The sequence below is a fragment of the Sylvia atricapilla genome, chromosome 1 (assembly GCF_009819655.1).
Source record: "Sylvia atricapilla isolate bSylAtr1 chromosome 1, bSylAtr1.pri, whole genome shotgun sequence".
NCBI classification, from domain to species: domain Eukaryota; kingdom Metazoa; phylum Chordata; class Aves; order Passeriformes; family Sylviidae; genus Sylvia; species Sylvia atricapilla.
This window is the reverse complement of record NC_089140.1, coordinates 16321798-16340717: the sequence shown is the minus strand read 5'-3', so window position 1 is coordinate 16340717 and position 18920 is coordinate 16321798. Positions and strand designations below refer to the sequence as shown.

General features: G+C 51.2%; 1 protein-coding gene across 1 annotated transcript; it reads right to left on the bottom strand.

Annotated features, from left to right (window-relative positions):
* Nucleotides 1–1232: 1232 nt before the first annotated feature.
* On the bottom strand, nt 1233–6725 carry LOC136359265 (patched domain-containing protein 3-like). The gene is made up of 4 exons (XM_066315731.1): nt 5994–6725; nt 5639–5760; nt 5093–5238; nt 1233–3134 (listed from the first exon to the last, which is right to left on the bottom strand). Exons 1-4 carry the CDS (start codon nt 6723–6725, stop codon nt 1555–1557), a joined length of 2580 nt encoding a protein of 859 aa, XP_066171828.1. The 3' UTR covers nt 1233–1554.
* Between the last annotated feature and the right edge of the window lie 12195 nt (nt 6726–18920).

Sequence of the window (18920 nt, the reverse complement as noted above, 5' to 3'; positions counted from 1 at the left end):
TCCACAGCACCATCAGTGCATAAATGGCTGGAACATTTGCCATTAGAGCACTAGTATGGACTGTGAAACATTTAATGGGAGAAGTGGGGACTACAGTGCATGGGCTTGTGCACTCTAGTGCATTTGTTTTTTGCCAAATCTAGCTTTGTGGTTATTGCCCTGTCCTGGAAACTTAATGCTGCTAGCTGTAATTCTGAGATTCAGCACAGGGTTTTGACTTAGACCTCAGGAACAGATTTGTTCTGAGATTAAGATGAGTTTTCAGTCTTTCACGACTCTTTCAAAAACTGTTCAGGAGGAAACAGAAGGATCCTGCCCTGTCTATTGCATCTCATGAAATGGGCCAGAAGTCACAGGAAACAGGCAGACCTTGTCACATTTGCTCAGTCAGAAGAAACCCTCCATGAGATCAGATTTGGACTGAATGGTTTAATAACTTCTATGCCACTTTTTCCAGAATTACATCAGTTACCATAATTCACTTTATTTCCAATGGGTCGTTGGTGATATTGGCAAAAAATTAACAACAAAATGAATAGACTTTTACCTACTATCTTGTCCCTAGAATTAGAAGGCCACTTCATATACTCTTAGCTCTTATTCAGTGAAAACTCCTTTGCTCTATCAACAGATCATAGGACAAAAAGAATGGAATTTATGGGTTTACAGTTTTAGGACTGATCTACTTAAACTTGGGCTTCTTTTTCACTTTGTCTCGAATCAGGGTGCGATTCTCTCTAGTGAATCCTTGCCCTGCCACACCATGGCACAGCATCTCCCAGGGTGGTTCTCAGGAGGTCAATAACCTACTGCACATCCCTCTGCAAACTGCAGCCAAGGGAAGCTACAAACAAACTTCTTAAGAGTACCAGATATTCAACATTAGCTAGAAAACAGGACACCAAGAAAAGGCTTTAAATAGAAAATGGGAATCAGCTTAGGGTGAGTCTTCCCCAAGGGCTTCTTGTGTTGCATTAGTAACCTAAGCACATTTTGTCTCCTGAAGGCTAATGAGTTATTGCAGTCTGAGACAGTTCTGTCCTCTTGTAATTTTTCCGTGGAATATCCGGATTTGAGCCTCTTGGGCAAAATTTGTTTTCCAGCTCAGTGCTGGGATGAATTACAGCACCAAGGCAAACAGGTGGAAAATGCAGTCCAGTAGAAGTTACCCTTCCCCATTGTGAACATGCCCTGACAAACATGTAATGTAGTCCATTAAGCTGACACAGTAATCAGTGTTTAAACAACTTTAATACATTCAGTAAACACAAAAAAATATTTAACATTAGAATTTTGACACAAAAATGAGAAATGCAAATGCAATTTCTAAGTTTTAATTTCTTCTGTTATTTTTCTTGCCTGGTTTTTCTGAAGCCTTGCTCCCCTGTTGTATTTCTCTTTCTTGCCTTTCATTTTCTTCATATGTTATATTCCCTGACAGTCCCTGCATTTGAACCTACATATAAATTACAATAAAATGCAATACATATAAACCTACAAATAAAATACAATAAATATAAATTATAACACATTAAACTTAGTCACAAACAACCTTTAAAATTTCTCAAGTTCAAGTTTCTTAGATTTGGTATTGGGTGATCTGCCAAAGTTTCCAAAAAATGTTAAAAAGACCGGAATAAAAACAAGACCATGAAGAGCCCCAAACAAAATTACAAGGAACATGATCTTGAAGAATGTCCTGAAGATGTAGGTGTTGGCTGCAGCCAGGACAACTACTCCTAATATTGTAGAAACTGCACCTTGTAGTACTGGGTAACCCAGCAGGGACAGAGCTTCAATTGCCCTTTTATTGGCTGAGGACTCTCCACTCGTAACAAAGGCATAGGAAATATGAGCAGAAAAATCCACTGAAAAGCCAATGCAAATGACCAGGTTGATCATGGATATGGAATCCAGATTGACGCTCCAGAACGTCATGAAACCAGCAACGCCAACTATAACAGAGGCTATAGCAAAAGTCACCCACAGGCAGCACAGCGGGTTGGGAATGAGCAGAAGGGAGACAACGAGCATGGCCCCGGCAGCAACCACAACGTTCTGGACAGTGTTCTGCACTATCACCAGGTACTGGTCGTAGTAGATGAAGGCTGCGTGATACACCTGCAGTGGAATGCTGCACTGCTTGGCTGCCTCTCTTAACTGATTGACCAGATTCTTCTCATCCACGGCTGATGTCACGTTCACTGTCTGGACGAAGAAACGTGAAGCTTCTATTTCATCCTGAGTCCTGTTTATGTCCCACTCAAAACTGGGAACGATTTCAAACAGTGTATTTAAGCCACTTAAGAAGTCAGTCTTACTGTTTATATTTATTGAAACCCTTTGGGCAAGTTCTGTGTATACTCTCAGCCATGATTCTGAGTAGTTCTTATCTACATAGGAAATGTTCTCTAAACTCTGTGCACAGCTCTCAATGCCAAGATGCACTGACTCATTCCAGTATTCTACACTCTCAGTAATGACAACCATGACCCTGGGTCCATATGTGGAGAAGTATTTCTCATCATCATCATAGTATGGAATAACGTAGGAGTCATCACTTGCCAGATTTCGGAGATCAATGCCCTCCCTGATCTGAGTACACCCATAAATGCTGCCACCCAAATATGCTCCGTACAGCAACACCATGAGCAGCTTGACCCATTTGTTCGTAACAAAAGGGCCGTAATACTTTTTAAAGAATACGCTCATTGGATGCTCACCTTCTGGCTGAGATGGCTGCCTAGAACAGCTGCCAATACAGCAAGCATTGTACAAGCAGGAGTTCTCAGCCTCATCTTTACCTACATCCACACGCATACAAGTCAGCCAGTGTCGGTTCCCTTGCTCCCTTTTGTGATTTAATACCAGAACTGCCCCAAAGAAGGTCATGGTATATACATAGCAGAAGACAAAAGCTGTGCCTGTATAGAGGCAAAAAGACCTCACGGATGGAAAAGCAGTCCAGGTGCCAATGAAGAAGGCCAAAACATCCGTGAGAGTGGTGATGGTCACAGAAAGCGCTGCCTCTGCGTAAGTCTCAGCCAGCAGAGATTTAACATTGGATTTCTCTTTCTTCCTTAAACTTTGTTCCCAGGAAGCAATCATGATGAACATGTCATCAACGCCAACCCCTGCAAAGGAGAGACTGTTAACGCTGCACTGCAAATGGCAGCTTCCACCCAAGAAAACAACAATATTGATCACATTTCATTCCACATAAAATCTTGAAAAATTATGTTGGGCTACTAACACTGTTCTAGTGCTAATGCAAGTTACAAGAGAATGAGGAAAACAGATCCTTTGTGTGTGTAGCTGAATGTATTACCTTCCAGCACCTCCTGGTGGCCTGATGGGTTGTTGGCCCCTCACTGACTCTGCTGAAGGACTGAGCACACCTCCTATATCTCTGACAAGTGTCTTGTAGCTGATGTCCACGTGTCCCCTGATGCAGATGACACAGATTTCAAAGCATCACATATTCTGATGCTCAACTATTCCTGGAAGCATCCCTCATTGTCTCTAGAATCTTTTCTTCAGCACTGCAGCAACTTGGAACAATAATTTCTGGTTCTGCCTTCAGAAGGCAGGAAGAGCAGTTGCTACCATATGGGAGAAGAGTGCTTCCAGTTTTCCACTGCCCTACTTTTTTTATGCTCTTTACCCTCCACTTCTCTCCAGTTTATCTTCCAGCACTTATTCACAATTTGTTATTCATTTTTGTTCACATTCATACTGATGCACTCACAAATATTATGGGCTGGGTCCCTGGAAAAACCCACCAGGACGACTGGATCCTGGCTTTGGGTTTTTTGCTAAGATGCCACAGTAAGTGAACTGAAGTTCAGAAATGAAGGGCCAATGGGCTTCTCTCACCTCTGCTAACTCTCAAGATTATTATCTCACACCTTTCAGTATTTTGCCAAGTTGTCAAGGGCTCTTCTATTCACTGAAAATTAATCACACAAGAGGGAAAGCAAGGCTGCGCCAACAGTGGAGTGAGATTTAGCCAAGCACAGAAGGAGAGATGAAATCATGTTAAAACAACCTAATCACCTGCTACCTGAACTGGCAGTTGCCAGTAAACGTGCAAAGATGAATTAGGCAGCAAGTCAAAAGGTACTACTGGATGGCAGTGAGCCTGGCTGCTTCAGAAACCAAGCAGCCTTCAAAACAAATCCTCTGATGTACTGAGTTTGTTTGTTCAATGCAAGGAAGTCAGAAGGCTGTGTGTTATTTCTGACGATCAGAAGAGACTAGCTTAAACCCTTTCCCAAGGATACAAAAGGGTCTTTTTGATAGTCAGAGCCACTGCAACTGATGAGCAAACAAAAGTAAATAAAAATGCATTGGAATTTTGCAGAAAACAAAAAAACAATGCCAGCCCAAAGGAACATTTACATTGGACGGCTTAGGATGATGCACAACCTCTGTCAACCTGGGAGCTCCATGTGTTTACCTTAGCACGAGACCAAGCCCAAGAAAACTTCAGATGAATGTATCATATAGGAGACCAGTAAGGATTTTAAAAGCAGTCATTTGTTTGCAGCATCATTATCTAACAGTATTTGGAAAGTTCAGCACTGGCTGGTAAGCACTCTGTGTAACAAGGATGCAATGATACCAACTTCCTTAGGTTTTTGGGGGAGCTGCTTGCACAAATGGTGCACCTCTTCAGTTGTGCAGCTGAACGACACTGGTTAGTACACAGATGTTATATTGCAGAGGATTAACCATCTGGCCACATTTCCAGGGACGCTACAACAATGCCAAGAGTGCTAACATGCCACTCTCTTTTACAGTCTTCCTGCTGTAGCAGTGGATCTAGCTCAGGCCTTGTCTCCTGGGAAAAGCTGCCCTTGCACCAGAACCCATCACCCACAGTCCCACTGTGGGCACACTGAGCTGAGGTCAGCTGAGCTGAGCTGGGCTGAGCTGAGGGACTTGCCCACCTGTAGGTGCTCTGAGGGGGCTGCACCTCTGGGTATCTCCTCCACTCATTCCAGGAGAAAATGTTATATTGTCTGACTTTCACATCATAAAAGATCACTCTGATCTTTGTATCTCAATACAACTCACTTTTTCTACTTACCCAGAATCAGGAATGGTGCATTTGCTACAGTGACCACAAACGGCACTCCACAGAAGAGCATCAATCCAAAGCCACTTAATACAGCTAAGCCAGAAGAAAGCACTCCACAGCATGCAAGCCAGATATTATTTCTTATACAGCTCAGTCTGAAAATATTTCAAGGAATATCAGTTATTTGTCAAATATTTCACAGACAGTATCCTATCTGAAGAGAACACCTGATGAATGATGTTATGAGAGATTCCAGCAGCCAGAACTGGACAAGGTTAATTTCTCTAGCAGGTGAGCATTCAAGTCGGTCATGTCTCCACTGAACATTTGTACAGGTATTCGTCTGGTACTTACCACAAACCCCGTCTAAGCAGCTGGGAAATACACACAGATAGACAAGAAAAGGCAAAGAAATACATTTTCCCTCTGATTAAATGTCACCAGAAGTCTGCAGCTTCAAGAGCACCTTCACTCGGCAAGAGCAGAAACCAGCTGAGGAAGGTAAAGAAGAGCAAAGATCACAGCTCGTTCAGCCACAGCTTCGAGACACTTTACCTTAGGCAAGAGACGACTGCAAAGGTTATTGTCAGGAAATATGTTACGGAGAAGAGCGGGATCACACTGCTGGTATTTCCTTCAAACTCCTCTTGTCTGGACAGCGAGGTAAAGTAAGTCACCTGCCGTAAAACAACGATCAAGAAACGCTCAAGCGCTTTTCCTCCTCTTCTTGGTCTTTGTACACACGCACAGGGCAAGGCCAAACATCCCGTTGCAGAGGAGCATTGCCCCGGCCCTCGCAGCCCGCCCGCCTTCTCCCGCCACCGTCTCCTTTCCTTTCCATTCCGCGGCGGGGCTGCCCGGACGCTTCGGGCTCGGCGGCTCCGCACGGCCGAACCCGCCCCAGCGTTACCTGAATGGAGCTGAGGCGCAAGTCCGCCACTTTGGACGAGATGTCCCGCAGGAAGCGCTCCAGCCACCGCCGGCTGTCCTGCGCCTCGGGGCCGTCCTCCCGCAGGTAATACACCAGCTTCAGGGCCCGCGCCCCGAGCAGCCGCCCGCCCTCCGTCTCCACGCCGCCCAGCGCGGTCCCCAGGAAGACGCCGTCGTTGAGGGGGAAGCTGATGTTCTCCAAGTCGGGCCGTCCCGCATCGCCCAGCCGCGACATCAGCGGGTTGGGGCTGTCGCAGCCGTGGGCGGTGCGGGCGCAGAGCCGCTCGTACTCGGCGTCGTGCACGGTGGCGTTCAGCCGCCGCACCTCCGCCCACGCCGCCGGCTCCAGGACCGAGGTGCCGCCCGTCGCCACGGCGATGAGCGCGGCGTAGGCGCCCTCGGTGGGCAGCCGCTGGGCGGAGAAGCGCTGCGAGTCGTTGGTGGGGAAGCGGCGGCGCACGAAATCGCGCTCGGCCTTGGCGGGCCCCCAGGTCGGCGTGAACTGCTCCTCGATGTCGTTCGCCTCCCGCCGCGGCAGGAAGAGGAAGCCGGCGCCCAGCCCGCCCGACAGCAGCAGCGGCAGCAGCACGAAGGGCCAGGGGCAGGCGGCCACCGCTCTCGCCAGCCCTTCGAAGAGCCGGCGCAGCGGCCGCTCCACGCAGTTGGTGTTGCGGCAGGAGCAGCGCTCGGCGGGGTCCCGCGGCCCCGCCATGGGCCAGGCGGGCACGGGCTGCCGGCCGCAGCTCCTGCCGCGGGCGCGTCCCACGCCGGGCCCGACGGTGCGGTCTGTGCCGGCGCCGGAGGAGAGGAGAGGGACAGGAGAGAAAGAGGGAGAGGAGTTCAGGGCATCCTCTTCCCGTCGGGACCTCGGACGGGCTTTTTCAGCGGGCAGAACCGCCCCCGCCGTGACTCAGCGGGGCTTCCTCTGCCTCTCTGGGACTGGCAGTGGAGGCCGGGCGGGCAGACCAGGCTCCCCCCGCCGCGCCCCGCCCCGGGTTCGTGTTCCCCCTGCCCTCCATCTCCCCCCTGTCTCAGCGGAGTGCAGCGCGTTTGCAGCTCCCGCCGTGCTGAGCCGCTGCCCGGAGCCCGGCTTTAGCTCCGTGCTGACCCTGCCGCTTCCCGGCACGGCCCCACGGCTACATTTCATCCTCTAGGCGTCATCGCTTTTTTAGTGTTTTCCCCGAAGCTGATGCAGTCGCTGCTTCACTACTCTGCATTATTCTTCCATCTGAGAGCAAAACACTGACAGTGATGTTTCACATTTTGAAGTGTTTCTTTTCCCAGTGTACTGGTTTAGAAAAAGGGAAAGGGACGGTGGAAGAAATAAAAGACTTTGAAACAAGGGTTAGCAACTCCAACTGGCAAGTCACAAGAATATCACCAGTGTGATATACCAGAGCTTCATGCAGTAGCAATAACTAATAATAAGATAATAACTAATAATAATAATAGAAAGGATCTTTCCAAGTCCAGCAACTATCCTGAAGCCTGGTGTTCTTGAAACTAGCGACAGCAATTTGGGTGGTTTCCGGCTGAGAAGAACATTAAGCTCAGATGTGACAGTGCTAAAGAAGTGTCCAGACAATATCTCCCAGGCAGCCACTTCTCCTTGCCTTTGAGAGAAGCAACTCTCCTCTCCTGCCAGTACTTGCAGAAAAGCTGTAGGTATTTATTCTTTCTCATCTAGCAAAGACAGGCTTGGCACCTGTGAGTGTAAAATAGCCAGGCAGGCTCTGAGCAAGGTTATGTACCTAATGCTGCACTGAGCACCTAGGGCAGGTTGGATCCTGGTGGTTCCCTTTTCTGTGCACAGGTGTTTTGAGACAGGTATGGCAGACAGGCACTTAGAAGCTATTTCCTGTAGCTCCTGAGTTGTTGAAACCTAGGAAGTAGTGGTAGTACTACCTGGTGGTAGTAGCTACCCAGTCAGGGTACCCACTGGGCACAGGCCAGTGCCTTTAGGTTAACTCTGAGGTTTGGGAGTCTGCCTTGCAGCATGGAAAGATGGCTCCACCAACTCTCAGTTCAGTGGTGTTCAAGCAGGTTGTGCATGCCAGTCTTCTCCTAGAATCTGAATGCTTGTCCTTGTTCCCTGGGCTACTCATGCACTTTATATTGAGTTGTAATAAGATAAAATATGGTCCTTGGGGCAGGACCAAGAACTGGTCATAGCACTTCCAGCAAGTCAGTATTTCTGGTATTTTTTGGATGAAGGCACAATCTCTCCCTTTGTTGTTATGTTGCATTTGCTGGAAGTTTCAAAATGAGATTCTAGTGAAATAATGTTTCGCCTTCCTTCCTTCTTTCCACTTGTATAGTAGGTAAAGCACTAACACTCCAATTTCCACACCAAGTGTATAATAAAACTTTGTGATTTTTTGCAGACCCTCTAACTTTTGTTGTATTTTCAACCATGAGCATTTATGAATCTTGGCTGCTCCTTTCTCTTTTAAGGGTGTGGCATCCCTTTTTTGGCATCACGGACAGGATGCTGTGGTTAAAGGGGTCCATTTGGGATATCACCCATGAATTCCAGACGGGTAGTGATGGGAAGAATATAAGGTGTGCCCAACTCCCACGGGCACAGAATGGGCAAATGGAAACTTCAATAGCCCTGAGGCAGGGCTTAAATGGAGAAATGTGGTATTAAGCGAACAAAAGGCATAGAAGGGGAAAAGCAAATCAGTTTTATCTGTTAGTTTTTGCCCAAAAGGTATGCCAACGAACAGGCAGGGGGAGAAATGGTTGGATCTCTGCAGGGTTTGGTGAAAGGACTGCAGGATCTGTTAAATGAGAGAGGAAATAGGCTTCAAGTAGCAAGTGTTGCTGCCGATCTCGGTAGTGAAAGGGAAAGCAGGCTGCAGGCTGCTCGCTGAGGAGCGCCGTCAGGAAAAGGAAGAGAGGCGTTGCTTGGAGCCCTCCAAGAGGCTGCAGGCACAGGGGCTGCTCGCAGCTCAGCAGGGTCGGGAAAGGGACAATTTGCTGCCGGCCGGGACAATGCTTGCGGAGCGCGATCGGGAAACAGAGGAGAGCAGGAGGTGTTGAGAAGCGGATGTCAGCTTCTCACTCTGCAATTAAAATTCGTATTGAAAACATTCTGGGTTTTGATATTCCGTGCCTCTAACCGCTGCTGTGCTAAATTTTGCAAAACTGGTAAGGCAAATTCAGAGAGCATCCAAGTCATGGGGGGCAACTCTAATCGCAGGAGCCGTGAACCAAAAAGGTGGAGGAAGCAGCAATAGTAGTATGGCAAGCATGTCATGAATTGAAACTTGAGATTCTACCTGAGAAATGTCAAGGCCAAACTGTCCCTGACGGACTAAAGAGATCTCTACTATTCAATTCAGCTGCATTTAAAGAGACAGAACAGAGATATCCTGAGTGGGAAAAAGGACATTTGTCACTAGCCCGAGCTGTTAAGCAACTTGAGCCACTGTCTGGACTAACCCCTCCAGGACTTGTCCTGTTTTCTCTCCCCAGGAATTGGGGCTTTCTGAACTTGCCTTTGGAGTCCTGCATTTTGGTTCTCCTGCCCTCACTGGCCCTTGCTTGCTCTTCAGTCTGTCCTGCCTCCCTGTGTCCCTGACCAACACCCTGCCTGCTTCATCTCTGCATCCCTGCCTGAGCCCCCTGCATCCAACCCTGCCCACCTCTGAGCCTGCCACCACTGTGATGTCTTTCAATCTCTCCCTCTTTCTGTCTCTCCCTCCCATTTTTTTTCCTTTTGCTCTGTCCTCTCTAGCCCTCTTAAGTAGGGTAACTCCTTTTTACTTTTCTCTTTTGTTACTAATAGATGGTTCTCAGATAAAATGTTTGCCTGATTTGGCTTAATTTTGTTCTTGACCGTCTACTTTTAAAAGAACTCCTCAGTTTCCCACACTGGAATGCAGCACCCTTACTTCTTTATTTGTGCTAATCAGTATGGCAACTCTAGTACATTCTGCACCACACATGCTTCTCAGTTGTGGGTGCAATTTACTGTGGCAGAAATTATAAAGGAGATTAAAGCAATTTGTCCACTGAAATTCAAAAGGTAACCTTAGATAATGCAAGTAGATTTAAAAGCAAATTCCACTCTTGATGTTAACTAGTTAATTTCACTTATAATGCAATCAGCAGTAAGGGCACAGTTTTTGTTTTAACAATGCACAATGCTGTAATATATACTATATACCAAATCATTGTGTCAGAATTAAATCACAACAGAGCTGCATCCTAACCCCTGGAGTACAGAGTATGAGCCTGGGGAAATGGATGTACCTGTATGAGAACCTATTGTGACTTTGTACTTGTAGACAACCTTATGATAGATTCAAGTAATCACCATTATATTTGTGTGCGTAACGTTGTTGAAATTATAAGATGTGATTAAAGTATTCGGCTCCCATTATATCTATCTATTTTTATGATTAAATTATGCACTTATCTATTGTTATGATTTAATTATATATAAGATAATTATGCAGCCTACCCCTACTGGAATCAATCTCACCTTGATGAGAAAGCTCCTACTGAAGCAAGCACAAGAAAAAGGACAAAAGACTGATTGCAGTTCATCATCATGTGGAAGAAATCCACAGGGTGATGGTGCAAGTAAAGAAAGATGGGGAACTCCATTGGTGGGACATTTTATTTGTATGGTCAAACAATCTGATAGATACTTGACATGCCTAAGAGAGCTGAGAGGGATAGCTGGTGTCCCACATTTAAGCAGATTGTATTTGCCTCTTTTCAAGATCTGTGGGGATCTTGAGGCTGTGGGGACGCAGCCATACAATCAATTAATTTCTAATATCCCCAGTAGCCTCATCTCTAGGTGGTTTCAGAATATGCCCAACACTGTCCACTTGAAGTCCACATGAACCAGTCAAGAACAGCTATAAGAAAAATCCTGATAAACAAAAGAACAAGCAGATCCCATTCAGGTGGCTGAGTTGTGTCCCTGTTGCACAGCTTATAGTCAGATAATTTCTCAAGAGAGCAGGAGACCTAGGTTCAACCCTACCCTGCAACTGCAGTGCCAGGACCTTCTTTCTTCCACAGCAGGGTCCACCATCTGTCTCTGGAGCATTTTTTACCCTGCCAGAAGCCAGAATCAAGAAGAATAATTCAGCCCAAGTGTCTTTCAGGGCCATCCCAGGCAAGCTTGCAAATGCAGACATGACTTTGGTTGTGGCCTGAGTGTCACAATGGCTCCAGGCCTGAGCCAGCTCCTAGCTGAAGAGACACTGGGGTAGGGAGAGCAAATGCAGTTTCTTGCATGTGTGACTTTCTGCACAGTGTTAGAAATTAAGAATCAACATGTGTCTGGCTGGTGAGGCTCCCTGTTTCACTCCCTGCCTTTTTTGTTTGAAAACTCTTCAAAAGAAGTCCACAACAGAGTAGGAGGAAGGAAGAGAGAACAGGATACCTGGGCAAGGGTTGGGTCCAAGGTTTTGTCAGAACCGGAGCTGAAAGCTGCAGCCTTGAGAAGCTGCTGCCAGTGAAGGAACCAGCCCAGTGTGCACTGGTCCCAGGCTCCTATGCTGGCCACTGCCTCAGCAAAAGAGCTGAACATGGCCTAGGATCAGGGCACTGAGGAGCAAAAGGCCTGAGTGGGGAGGAAGAAGTGTATGAAGGAAAGCAAGAATTTTCCTGAGGGTTGTTTGGGTTTTTCAGTCTCTCTTCATACCTGTAATATGTAATTAATAAATTGTTAATTGGCAAATAAATTAAATTCATGGAAATTCCCTGAAGGAGGAATCAGTTTTTGCCAATGACAATATCTAATGGAAATTTCTCTGATAGAATTTTTGACAGTTAGTCTTTGTCCTTTTCTAAGACACCTCTGAGAGCAGCTTGGCTGTGTTCTTCCCTGTACCTTCCCATCAGATGTCTGAAGACAGCAAGAAGATGTTCTTTAGCCAGGGTCATCTCCAGACAAGATCTAGGTCCTGTGCCCTGCCCCCTTTGGTGCTCCACAACCCAACCATCCTGGTGCCCCTTCACTGGTGTCACTCCAGTGAGGTGATATCTCTCTTGTGCTGGGGAGCCTGCCCTGAGCACCACAGTGATGATGGGGCCTTGTGCTGAATGGAGGAAGATAATTACTTTCCTTGAAGTGCTGCCTACACTCTTGCTAATGCAGCCCCCAGTGTGGTTGGCTGTCGCCACCACAAGGTTGTGTTGTTGATTCATGTGCCTACACAACTAACTCATGCTTAGTTGTGTGGGTGGTGAATGTAGTCTTAAAATAAAACGGTGACGTGTAAACTCTTATGAAATAAGGAGGGAGGGATGTCAAGAAAATTAGCACTTTTTAGTTTCTCAGCTCCATGAGTATTTATTTCCAAGCATGCATTAATGAAAATCCCTGTCTGCTCTGTGTTTCATAGGTAGAAAATATCTTTGTGATTTCTATCCTTTCAATAAATCCCTTTAGCCTAAAGTAATTTCCTTATACAACTGAAAAGATCTTTTGCAGTCATGTTATTTGAAATAAAATGCCATGAGGTAGCATTTCATATAAGTTTTCCCAATTTCTTGAAAACTTCATCAGGAATTCTAGCTTGTATGTTCTCTTGTTTGGAATGTTTTATTTGCACAGGAGAAATGACAAATTTTCCGTGCTTTGTTTCAAGTTATGTTAATACTGTTCTTAAGCTATTTTTTTATTTCTTAGCTGTCTGCTTTGATGAAAACACAGGAAATAAATATGTTGTAATTAAAATTTTGTACAGCAAAATAAATTTCACAGAATAGTTCCAGTTGAAGAACTGTCTAGAGATCTAGTCCACCCTGCCCTGCTGAAAGGTCAACTGGAGCAGGTTGCTGGGATGTTGTCCAGTCCAGTTTTGAACATCTTCAATGGTGGATCCTCCACAACTTGTCTGAGCAACCTGTTGCAGTACCTGAGAATCCTCACTGTAAAAAGGTCTTGGTTTGATTCTTACTATAGAGGTACTCTGGAAAAGTTGTAAAATCAGCTGTGAACACCAGTGCAGCTCTCAAGAAGCTAAGGACTGAATTAGTCTTGTTTGTCTATTTACATAAAGTCTTTGAGCTCAGTGGTAGACTGTGGTGAAGTGCCATGCAACAAAGTCTCAGAAAGCATGGTGTATTTTAATTTCAAAATGCAGAGCAGTGTTCTTACATCATGAATGGATGTTTGTAGTTCCACTTTCTCAGTCAGAGCATAGATGGCTTATTTGTGACCCTCTCTTTGGAATACCAGAGGGGCATTTCCAAATGCATCCAGTCTGCCCTTGGAAAGTACTTTGCACATTGTGTGAGACACACTGGACACTGGAGTAAAACGAAGTGACATCAAGGAATCCTCTATCCCATTTCTTCGACCACGATGCAGCATAATTATGCCAGTGCCATTTCTAAAGGAAATTTAATGGACTTGATCTTTACAGTGCCCCCCACAGCATCTGACAGAGAAATTATATCCTATACTAAGCTATCCTATTCTTTCCATGCATGTGGGAAATGCAGCACCTCAAAGCCCTGTGTCTAAAGGGAGCAGTTTAATTGTCAAGCTGGGGGCTGCCAGTGGGAGATGTGTGTGTGCCCTCTGTGCCTTCACCAGCCAGCGTGCAAGAAAGGATCACTTGTCCCTTGGCTTCAGGAAAATGCCCACAAAGGAATGATAGGGTGGGCAGGTGATGGGGGCAGCAGAATGGGAGGTGAATTCCTGGTTTCCTCTCGGGTGGCTGGTCTGTCTAGAATATAAGATTCCAAAGAACCCCCAGAAGTTATTCTGGCACCAGGACCCAGAACTAACAGGTGTTTATTCATGTTGAGGAGCTGCTTTTCCTTTCCTCTGTGAGTGCACAGTGACACTGTGAAATTGTCACATGCTGGGTGCTGGCAGGATGGGTGACTTCTCTGCTGCATGATGAGACTGTGTTCATTTGATTTCTCATTTTTGTTTTTGGGAAGAATAAAGGTACCTAAATGTTTTAACTGTCTGGGTGATACTGTGGATAGAAACTGTCTGTTTCAATTGAACATTATCGTGGTGAACAGAATTTCAGCTTATCAGTGTAGCATACCAAAAAGGCAAGGTGAGCTGCAGTATTTTATTACTTTAATTCTGGGGAATGTTTCTTTCCAAGCTGCCTCAAAGAAAAATTCCTGACTCCACAGTGATTTCATAATCATGAGGTTTCCGAAGAAGACTGCATAACACCCTGGAACGTGATGACATGATGTAACATGAACATCATTCTACTGAAGAATCTAATCAACTTTTGTATTTTTACATCCTTATAGAGAGTCCATAACTGAGGCACAGCCAAAGCTCACCGGTAGGCCACCACGGCCTCTGGCTCTGCCCTCCTCCTGTCCCCGTGTAGTAGGGCTGGAGCATTGCTGTGCTTTCAGGAAGCTCTTGGTGAAAACTTCCAGCATTGCGAGCTCCTTTGTCCTCTTTGGATGCTTGCCGTGGAAGCCCTCACGGCTGGCTCCAGAGCACACTCAAGTTGGCTTTTCTAAAAGCTCGGCTCCTTGTCCCCTTTCAGTGTGCTCAGCACGGCCTTGAAGCGCACAATGTTGTGCAGCAGCAGCTGCAGGACAGGGACCTTTACAGCCTGAGCCGCCCTTGCTCCTCTCTGCACAGAACACAGGGAGGAAGAGAACGGCAGCAGGGCCCCGTGTGTGTCTCGGACTTTGCGCCGCTTCAGCTCCCGCAGAGACGTGTGTAAAGTGAAGAAAGCAAACTGTTTATTGGGGGAAGGCGAAGCGAAGGGGTGAGCTGGGAGGCAAAACACGGGATGGGCAAACAAGGCTCTGAGGGCTGCAGGGAGGGAGGAAGGGAGCTGCCAGCAGGGAGGAAGGAGGGCAGGAGCTCCTGGAGCTTGCCACGGGCTCAGCTGTGACCAGCAACAGCTCTGCCTGGAGCTCGGGCTGGTCCCCTCTGCTCTGCCGGTGGGAACTCGGCGGTCACTGAACGACACCAGTTCTTCTGATCCAGCAGACGAAGCTCGGCAAATCTCCGCTGGAACTTCAGCTGGATCAACTGGCTGAAGAAGGAGGGGCTCTCGTATTCCCTCAGGGCCTGAAGGGCTGCAGGAGAGAACAGAGCCACGGTCAGAGGCCGGATTGCGGGAATCCAAGGAAACCCTCCTGCCGGGGCCATCCCACGCAGCCCTTGCCACGGCCGGGAGGGAGCGGGAGACAAGGGCACGGGCCGGAAGGTGCTGGCCACGGATCGCCGCCGTGTCCCTGAAAGCCCTCCGTGCTCTGCCCACACCGGCCCCGGTCCGCACAGGGAGCGGAGCGGAGCCCTCCGCAGCCCGGGCAGGGATCGAAGCGCCGTGCCCGGGATGCGAAGCCGCCCCCGGCCGCTGGCGCACGGCTGCCCTCGCTCACCCTCGCTGAGGACCTGGAGCTCCTCCTTCTGCCCCATGGCGAGCACTCCGGCGAGCCCTGGCAACACAGAGCACGTCGCGGCCCCAGGCGGCACAGCTGCCCCACACGGGCGCTGCCGGCCCTGTGGCCGCACGCCCTCGTTCCCCGGCGGGGCCGGGCCCGGGCCCTGCCGCACGCTCCGGCCGAGGAAGGGCCGGGGCCTGCGGGAGGGCGGCGGCAGCGCCCCGGGCCCGGCTCCCGCTGCGGGGGCAGCAGCCGGGCGGGGAGGCGGGCGGGGACGCCGGGCTCGTGGCTCACCGATGCAGCTGAGGGCCGCCTGTCGCAGGGGCTTCTGCGGGCTCTGCAGGCACGGCAGGGCCCGGCGCAGGTGCTCGGCCGCTCGGCTCTCGTCGTCCAGCAGCTGCGGAGAGCGCCAGGAGGGAAGGCTCGGCGCGGGCACTGCCTGCCCCTCGGCCGGGCTTTGCCGGGGGCAGAGGCACAGCTGCCAGCCCCACACGCCCGGCACCGGGGCCAAGAGGCTTCTCCAGGCTGCGGCTTGCAGGCTGTCCTTACCAGGCACCCGAGGAACTTGATCCGCTGCTCCGCGGTCAGCAGCTCCTGGAGATCCCTCCTCCTCAGGAAGCGTGCCGCACCAAGCAGTGCTTCGCGAGAGGCCTGGAGAGCAGCAGGGAGTCGGAGCTGGCACCGGAGCCCAGGCCACAGGAGCCATGTCCCGGTGCCGCGGCCGGCGAGAGGCCGGGGCCCGCGGGGCGCCAGGGCCGGAGGCGGCCGAGCTCCGTGCCAGGGATGCAGCAGCATCGCACAAAACCTCACCTCTGCCACGCGCCGGTTCTCATCGTGCCAGTGCAAGAAGAGTGGGAGCAGGCTCTGGCTCACAATTCTTGTGAGAGGGTTTTCCCTCTCTTCTGCTACCAGCTCCATCACCTTGCTGAAGAGCCGGATGGACAGCAGCTGCACGTGGCTGTTGTCCTGGAGGGAAGGAGAAGAGCTCAGCACCAACTGCTCCTGGCCCACGGGGGCGAAGGCCCCGACCTGCACAGGGCACAAAGTTTCCGGGCAGCGTCCGGTGCCCGTGGCCGGGGGCACAGAGCCTTACGTTGTCAAAGTGTGGCAGGAGTGGCTCAGCCAGCTTCAGGGCGGTGACGCTGGGGATCCTGAGGTCTTTCTCATGGAGCACGTTGTGGAGGATGTTGAGGGTCATCCCCACCATCTCTCCATCTGGATCAGCCAGCTGCTCCACCAGGTGGTGAAATACCCCGCGTATTCCTCTGCCCTGTGAGCAGCACAAGGTTGTGCTGTGAAGCCCTGAAAGGCTGCAGCAGCAGCAGCAGCAGCAACAGCGCCCTGGCCCTTCAACCCCACCCCAGCTGCCGCAGGGCCCAGCGGCCGAAGGCCTGTGCCGAGGCACTGGGGCAGCTGAAGCGGGAGGCAGGAGAGCTGGGAGCAGCTGCCGCAGCTCCTGAAGCCCAGCCGAGCCCAAGGGGCTGCCTTCCCCAGCGCCACGCTGCCAGCCCGGCTTTGGCCGCTGCCCCCTTCTCACCAGCGAGGGCTCCTTGCTGAGCACCACGAGGCCTCTGAGCTCCAGGCGCAGCCTGTCCCTGCACTCGCTGGGCAGGTGCCTGGACATGACCATCAGGGCGCTGTGACCGTGCGTGCTCAAGTCCAGACACTCCAGGACCTGAAAGACACAGGGCAGTGACGGGCACCCGGCCGGCAGGAGCCCGGAGCCACACGGGGCCGGGCAGCAGCACCGGGCGCGGGCACCGTCCCGGGCGGCTGCAGCCGCGAGAGGCCAGAGAGCTGGGAGGCAGCTCAGGCAGGCAGCGCCGGCCCTCGGGCTCACCTCCACAAAGAAGGCCAGGGCAGGCAGGTCCCAGCGTGGCTGCTTCCCAATGAGCAGGCTGAGCAGGTGCAGGGCGATGCGGGAACACAAGGGGGTCAAGGCACGCCGCATCTCCCTGGCGGGGGGAAAAAGGCACCAAGGCCCTGAGCCGGGCGGGCAGAGCTGTCCCAGGACTGAGGCGCAGAGGTCTGATCTTTCCCCAGCACCCTGCCAGGGGATGTGGGCCCGTCGGGAGGCGGCATCCTCCCGGGCACACCGTCCTCTCCCAGCCCTTTCCAGTGTGCTCAGCCGTCCCTCGGTGACAAGGCCCTGTCACCCACAACCACAAGGGGACAGTGCGGGGGGCGCAGGGCACAAAGGCTGCCGGCGGCAGCGGAGAGAAGGGCTCTCACCTGGCCAGCAGCCCCGCTGCATAGTGCCGGGTGTCGGCACAGAGCAGGGTGTCCCAGACGCGCTTGCGCTCCAGGGCCACCAGCCCGTTGCGCCAGCCGTGTCGGCACAGCAGAGCCTTCATGGCCTGCACTGCAAACCTGTGTGCAGAGACAAGGCCGGGTCACGCTGGGAGCGCTGGCCCTGGCCGCAAGGACGGGAAGGACAGGAAGGCTGGGACCTGTTGGCGTTGGCGGGAAGGCAGTGTTTCTCCCGGCACGCTCTCCAGAAGTGCTCAACGTCCTGTGGCATCTGCTGCGTGGTGCTGAAAATTTGGAAGAGCAGAGCCACAAACAGGTGGGCAGAATGCAGGATGACGGCCTCGGGCATGTGGGCAATCAGCCACCACAGCACCACAGTTGCCTGCAAAAGACAAAGCAGCCCGAGGCAGCGCTCAGTGCCGAGGCGTCCGCGTGGCAGGGCCCGAGGGGAGATGCTGGGGGAGCAGCCGGCCTGCTGCCCCCGAGCCTTCCCCTGGCCCAGCTTTGGGCCCTGAGGCAGGGAGCTGCGGGGCGGGGAGGGCACGGAGAGCTGCTGGAGAGGTGACCGGAGGGCGAGCAAAGGCCAGCCCCAGAGACTCACAGCCAGGGCAAAGACGGCCTCGTTGTCCTCTCTGCAGAGGAAGACGCTGTGCAGCGGCCCGTCCTGCATCACCGAGAGCAGGGCTGGAAGCACCTTCTCCACCGCTCGATTGGACGAGCCGATGGTTCTCCACACCAGCGCGGCACCTCTGTGGGAGCGGAGCTGTGCGTCACCACCGCGCCCCGTGCAGCTGCGCGGGGCCTGGGCCCAGAGCCCCGGTGGCCTGAGGGGCAGGCAGGGAGCGTGGCAGCAGGCTCAGGAAGCGGAGGGGCCCGAGGGTCCTGGAGCTCTCTGCCTGTCCGGCAGACCCCACTGGACAGGCTCTACAGGGCGATGGGCCCTACAGGCCCGAGAGCCCTGAGCTCTCGAGGCGGTTGTGCCCCGCACCTGTCACACAGCGGGGCACAGCGCAGGAGGCTTATCACCAGGTGAGCCGGGTGTTCTTCAGCCAGTCTCAGAATGTCCAGTTTCAGCCTGGCATCCACAGTGACACGGGACATGAGGCTCTGGTGAATGTCCCTCACTATGGCTGGCACCTGGAGGAGGCATGGGGAAGACTCGGAGTGCTGTCCAAGGGAGCAAGTTCCTCAGCTTGCCCCAAGAAGCACTTGCCGTCCCAGCCCTTTGTGCTGGCCTCAAAGGCTGAGAGAGCCAAGAGAACGTGGCTTGAGGGGGCCACACGATCCTGGGAGCCCT